The 6,223-nt window shown below is 42.4% G+C and overlaps 1 protein-coding gene across 2 annotated transcripts; it reads right to left on the bottom strand.

Moving 5' to 3' along the window:
• Positions 1-3,212: 3,212 nt before the first annotated feature.
• LOC134219847 (borealin-like) lies at positions 3,213-6,223 on the bottom strand. Of its 2 annotated transcripts, none has more exons than XM_062698733.1 (6): positions 5,930-6,223; positions 4,468-4,601; positions 4,302-4,413; positions 3,859-4,087; positions 3,624-3,794; positions 3,213-3,561 (listed from the first exon to the last, which is right to left on the bottom strand). In XM_062698733.1, exons 1-6 carry the CDS (start codon positions 6,027-6,029, stop codon positions 3,381-3,383), a joined length of 927 nt encoding a protein of 308 aa, XP_062554717.1. In that variant the 5' UTR covers positions 6,030-6,223; the 3' UTR covers positions 3,213-3,380. The 2 variants fall into 2 exon arrangements, with proteins under 2 accessions (XP_062554717.1, XP_062554718.1); XM_062698734.1 differs by having other exon boundaries at positions 3,859-4,075.

Genomic DNA, 6,223 nt, shown 5'->3' with positions numbered 1-6,223 from the left:
TAAAACGTTCAGGAAACAAGCATACAAAAAACAATCGTAATTTGGGATACCAAAAAAGTCCTCAATCTGATCAGTCGAGATTGTGATCCTCAAACACGATCATTTTGTATAAAAATTTACTTTCGATTCGGTTGATAATAAAAGTAGGTACAAATGATTTTTATTTTGAACTTTTTTCCAACAGGTGGTGCAAAAATAGTGACTTTAGTGACCATTTTCCGAAAAATAGTGACTTTAGTGACTTTTGGATGCAAATAGTGACTTTTTAGTGACTAGACTCAAAATAGTGACCAAGTCACTAAAAAGTGACTCGCTACCAGGCCTGTTAGATTCTCCTCCGTCTCGCCGTCTCGTGAGTGCCCTCACTTTGACCGTCTCGCCTAGGACTTCCTCCGTCAACTTCTTGTAGGCGGCGCCCTTTTGCGAAACGCCACGCTTTAGCTCGAGGATCAGTTCGCCCGTCCGGGTACGTCTTATTCGACGTACGTCGGCGTCGAGTTCACCGAGCTAGACGTCACTCCTCATCGCCTTCAAGACGTCCGAGTACTTAGCCTCGTCCGTCTTGATGACTAGGACATCGCCCCTGGAGCGATTGGCCCCTACCCTAGACTTCTTGCTACCCTCATTCGCATGGGCCTTCTTTTCGGCCGTCTTCGGTTTCCTCTTGTTTTTTACCAGGGTCCAGGAGACGTCATCCCCTTCTATTTCTCGGGAGGCTGAGAGCTCTCGGTCGATTTGACCTTGTCCGAGTCCGCGAATCCTTGGGCCTCAGTCTGGGTAGACCTCGACTCCACGGATTTCACGGGTTTGCACTTGGCCGTCCCGACCGCCTTCTCCAGCTTGGCGTCCAACATCAATTTTCAAAGTTTCAGCAAGCTCCCCTTGAGGTCCTTACTGATATTATGCTTCGATGACGCAAAGTCGATGATGGCGTCCAGCTGTTCGGTCGCCACCTCGAAGGCTGTAAGCCCATCGCGTTTGTGGTTCATCGCCCTCACAAGCCATGGCCCGTCCATAACCTTTACCGGCGTAGCCGGGGAGAAGGTTAAGTGGCCCACGTTGGCGCTGCGCACCGAGCTGCCAACTATTGCCTCTAGCCTCCTAGGCGGAGACCTGGACAACCCACATCTTGCGAAGGGGTTGTCGTCTACACTACTACCACTAATTGAAGAATTGACTTGGTTTTCCATTTTGATCCCACGAGTTGCTCGGGAAAAGAGGTCCACCACGCCAGAGCCCAGCATGACGCGGTAAGGGACAACTACTGTGGAGGGTGCCCAGGTACCCCACAGGCTCCGTTAAAGGCCTAGCTTATTATTTCACCCCCCTGGCCATGCATCCGCTCGGCACGGGTCACTTAACGCCTTGGGATTAGGGGTTGGGACGATGGTCCCCTTGGTCGCACCCCCTCACTCTAGCTGATGTCAGAAGGACAGGCTGCACTACCAGCTAAGTACAAAACCCTTAGCTGGCGGTCGATTGTCATCGGAAGACCCGTGGAAGCGTGAGATTGGAACTTGTGAGGACCAGAGCTGTGTAGGTCGCTCCTTCCCAGATGTCAGCTAACCATTTCGCAGCCCAAGGTGACGTACCAAAATGTAGCAAAAGTGTCACTCATTTTTCGGGCAGTTATCCTTAGCCGATTTGCTTGCAACAAGTTGCATGCGACGTAGACTTCAATCTCACTGTTTCCTATTGAAAATTGGCCAGATCGGACTATGGGCTTGGAAGTTATGGCCAAAAGGTTTTCTTCTTCTTCTTATTGGCATTACATCTCCCTCACTGGGACAGAGCTTCCTCGCAGCTTAGTGTTCATTAAGCACTTCCACAGTTATTACCTGCGAGATTTCTAAGCCAAGTTACCATTTCTGCATTCGTATATCATGAGGCTAACACGATGATACTTTTATGCCCAGGGAAGTCGAGACAATTTCCAAAATGCAAAAATACCATTTTTTATTTGCACGAGAAAGGTACCATCACCGCTAGGTGGATTAATCAGGGTTTTTATAATTTACTTCATTGACTCCATCTAAAAGGTGCTAAAGATGGGTCATCTTAAAGCAAATTATAGTCGTTCCATACTCTTTCGACTATCTAACAAGAATAGTAAGAACTAGAGCACAGTGTGGTAGATCTTACTCCGCAATGCAACACGAAAAGGTGTCTACCCAGCATTACAGGCTCCGTTAACTGCCTGGCTAATTGTTTCACTCCCCAGGCCATTCATCCCCTCGGCACGGGTCGCCTGACACCTTAGGATTCGGGGATTAGGGACGTCGTATTGCCAGTTTCAGTGTTGTGCCAAGCCTGGCGATATAACCGGATTTACACCGTTACGCACTACGTATGATTATCCTTTATTCGTTCAATTTCCTTAGTGGCCTCCAGCAGGGACCTCCATTCCTGCTTTGCCTAAAAAAAATGTTGCGGAAGTTCATCACAGATATCTTTAGATCCCTGATGTAATTCCCGCGGTTATCCAGAAAGGACATGATCACGTCCCAGATATTCGTGATCAGCTTCATTTTATGGCCTTCGGTCTCCTGGTGGCTGGTCATAGCCTCATTAATGACCTTGGTCAGAGTGGCGCCATTCATTTTGATCTTGACTAGCGCTTCCTCTACCTTACCACGTTTCTCGCTGTCCCCTACCCCTGGCGACCGATAAAGGCCACTTTGTCTGTCAGAAGAATCCACCTTGTTGTCGGACGCTTCACCTGCTGCACTTGATTTTTAGTAGCGATAAGACTTCATAGCGATTGAGTTCCCTTGTCGTCGAATCCCACTGAAGTAGTCGTCTTTGTAATCTCATGGTTATCTATGCTTGCAGCGGTAGCAGGGAGGTCATCCAAGGGTTGATACTTGCGTGTCGCCGTTTCAGGTCGGTGTAACCCAGCCTTACTAAGAGAGTAGAATGTCTCGAAATATAGCAATCACCAAAACAACGTCCATTAATGCGCTCTCGGGTGGGACGTCATATTGCCAGCCTCAGTATTAAACCGAGCCTGACGATAATATTATGATCAGATTTACATATCGTAACACACGACTACGGAGTATCTATATCCAAACGTAACAGGCAATATATGTTCGGACATGTTTCAAGTGTACAAGGAAGAACATATTGTGAATCGTATAAAATAATACAGATTTCAGTGTGCTGGCCACACAGTGGAAATGTCGGAAAAATAGAATAGCGTTAACGATATATATGCTTAATATGTTCAAAAATATTTATTAAATTGTTTGTATAACAACCTTGAGATACATAGCATTAAATCGTATAAAATCGGATAATGGAATATAAAAAAATAAACTTATCCTAGCTTACGGAGGTACTCTAGACGACATTGACTTATTGATACAATTTCGATACCCTTACAATTTGAGAGATCGCATGATCACGTTGAGATTGTCCTGAAGTTGTTTCAGCTCGGACAAAACATTTGGATCAATCTTTCGCACCAGTGTGGGATCCACGGAGTCCATTTCAGTAGGGCGAATCGAGAGCATCCCATTCGCGATTGGAATGTTTACATTTGCCGTTGCCTCGAGAATGCTACGAAAAAAGTGAAGTAGATTTGAAATTAAATGTTTGGATTGTGAATTGGTTGAACATACTTCGAAGTGATGACGGGGCTTCCGGTTATAGAATATACCGGTTCACCTAAGCGAGCGTGGCGAATTAGGGCAAGTGCAGCATTCGGTTGGACTTTGGGTGTAATCGCGCTGTAGATTCTATCCACGCTGATCGCTTTGCGAGCATTTGTCATCGGAGTACGAATTTTGGCCCTGAAATGATAAAAAACGATGAGAACTAACCAGAGTCCCACGAATATGGGTGATTACTAGTCACCTTGACATGCGGTCTTTCACAGTCATGCTGGAGCCCAAAGTTTTTCCCAATACAGATCGATCTACCATTGATGTGCTGTGGAACAGAGTTTTACTCGCGGTAGACGTATTAACCGCCCCTGTAGATTTGCTGCGGCGCCGAAATTTAGCAGACATGAGCGGTCCCATGCGCTTAGAAGTCGACGACATCGTCGACAGACGGTCGTTCTCGCTTTCCTCTGTAAGGTAACCTGTAGGATAATGATCGTGCGCGGAAAAAGGGGCAAACCCAACCACCGTCATTGTGCGTTAATTACAAATAGCAAAGTGAGTGCAGTGGTGAAAAGATTATTAGCAGATACCAAGTTAAATAAGCGATATATACATAAGAAAATGTGATCAGCACAGAATACATTGATTGCTTATAACCTTAAAGAGCCCTTATTGAAAACATCCATCACTTACCATCATCCTTGGACTTTTTACGTACTGACTTTTCCAGCATAATGCTTAAATTCGCCAAGGCAGCAGTGCGATCTCCATAGAACGAGGCGTCAATTTTATCAGCTTCTTCATTCTAAAAAAAAACACAGTGTCAGGTTTGGCATTCTACAATGTAAATAATGCTTACATATTCTCTTATTTGATCAATAGTCATACAGAGGAACTTTTTTGGGATTCGCGTTTTAAGGCCGTCGACCAATCGTTGAACTCGATCCATTTCATCGCGAAACTTTAGCTCTAGATTTGCCAATTCACACTCCACTGAAAAAAAAAAACAACTTTAAGTTCGAACGAGTTTATCAAAAATAATTATCCTCCAATATACATAGTGATGCGTATAGTGGCAGTACAGTCTTTTAGTACAATTTTGTTGAAAAAGAAAGGGAACATCGGTACACTTTCATGCTTTCAAATAATGTACTTCGGCACAAAGTGTGATTCATTCAAAATATTGTAATTGGACATTATTTTTGAGTAAGAACGGAATGATTTCAATGCGGAACAATGTAGTAGTTTAGTTTGTTGGAATTCAAGGACATCTTCATCTCAGATTTTTATTCGTTTCCATTCTAGGAGAAATCGTAGAGCTGAGGTGAATAATTAAATACTTTTTAGTTGCTTTTAAAAATCAACCTTCAATACAGAAGCAAGATTCAACTCGTTGTGACAAAAAATAAATCAAAGAACTTGACTAGAAGTATGCATAGTTTAATTGCGTAATTTTTAAGGTAGATTCACACAAGGGTTTGAAACATAAAACCTAATACGAATACCTAAATGTTTATAACTGCGATTTATGTATTCGAATAACAATTTTAGACGCAACGAAAGTTTGAAGTCGATTTTCCTTTTTAGAATACAGTAACAACAGGATTTATGTATTTGAATTCTGTCCGTGAATCATTCTAGATAAGTAAGCAGAGTCAACTTATCCTACAAGTACGTAAGCAACTAAGCAGAGCAACCTTATGTCGTTTCAATAGAAAGAGGTAAAAGAGTACATAGAACTGTTTATTGTTCATTGGAATACGGAATGGGTTTGCATTTGGAAAATAAATGTGAAAACCAAACGTTTCTTGTGTTTGATGATGGAATTATTATCTGATTCTAACTATGCACCTAGCTTTATCACTTGATATGATACTAAACGCAAATATGCAAGAGCATAGGATCAACATATTGTTTAAAAAGTGATAAAGCTTATAATCTATGGTTTATAAGAGCTTGCCCAACTCTTAAAACTGACCAAGCACTAACCTAAAGTACCTAATTTGAACCTAATTTTAAAAATTGTAACATAATTGCATCATTGGATTTTCATAATAATAGGAAACAATCAGAACATTAGGGTTCGTTCACAAATTTCATTCCCTCTTGACCTGACTAAAGGATACAAAATTTAACATTAAAATTTAATGTGACCAACAGGCCATCTAAACCCCCCTCGTAACGCTTTTGTTGTACATGAAAGGGTTCTAAAATTGGGATGGGCCGTAACGCTCTGATAGATTCCCTCCCACCCCCAAAGCGTTGTAATTTGTGATTTTATTAAATTTATGAACAAAATAAAATAACTTTCATTCACTTACCATTTACTTCGAAGTCGCGCATTTTATTTTCGATGCGAGTTCGTTCGTCAGCCGATCCTCGTTTTTGGCTGACAAGCCGACGGGTTTTTGTGCGGGTCATAATTGCGGAAAATGACACTCACCTGTTCACCGATTAACTTTACCTATTCAATTTTACCAAATTCTATCGATTGCAAAATAAAATTCGTAGTAAATTTCACAAAATCAAGCAGATGTCCCGGTTGCTAAAAATCCGTTAGAAAAACTAGACACAAACGATGCAGAAACATCAGCAGCCAGAGTAAGAATTTGAAA

The sequence above is a fragment of the Armigeres subalbatus genome, chromosome 3 (genome assembly GCF_024139115.2).
Source record: "Armigeres subalbatus isolate Guangzhou_Male chromosome 3, GZ_Asu_2, whole genome shotgun sequence".
NCBI classification, from domain to species: domain Eukaryota; kingdom Metazoa; phylum Arthropoda; class Insecta; order Diptera; family Culicidae; genus Armigeres; species Armigeres subalbatus.
The sequence above is the reverse complement of the archived record's forward strand: the minus strand, read 5'-3'. Positions and strand labels throughout refer to the sequence as shown.

What these genes read in the sequence shown, in the direction of transcription:
- LOC134219847 (XM_062698733.1), bottom strand. Translation starts at nt 6,029, where the DNA reads ATGACCCGCACAAAAACCCGTCGGCTTGTCAGCCAAAAACGAGGATCG. An exon ending in GTGAAAGACCGCATGTCAAG is followed by an intron (nt 3,795 to 3,858) that starts GTGACTAGTAAT and finishes TTATCATTTCAG; the next exon opens with GGCCAAAATTCGTACTCCGA. An exon ending in AGCCCCGTCATCACTTCGAA is followed by an intron (nt 3,562 to 3,623) that starts GTATGTTCAACC and finishes CTTTTTTCGTAG; the next exon opens with CATTCTCGAGGCAACGGCAA.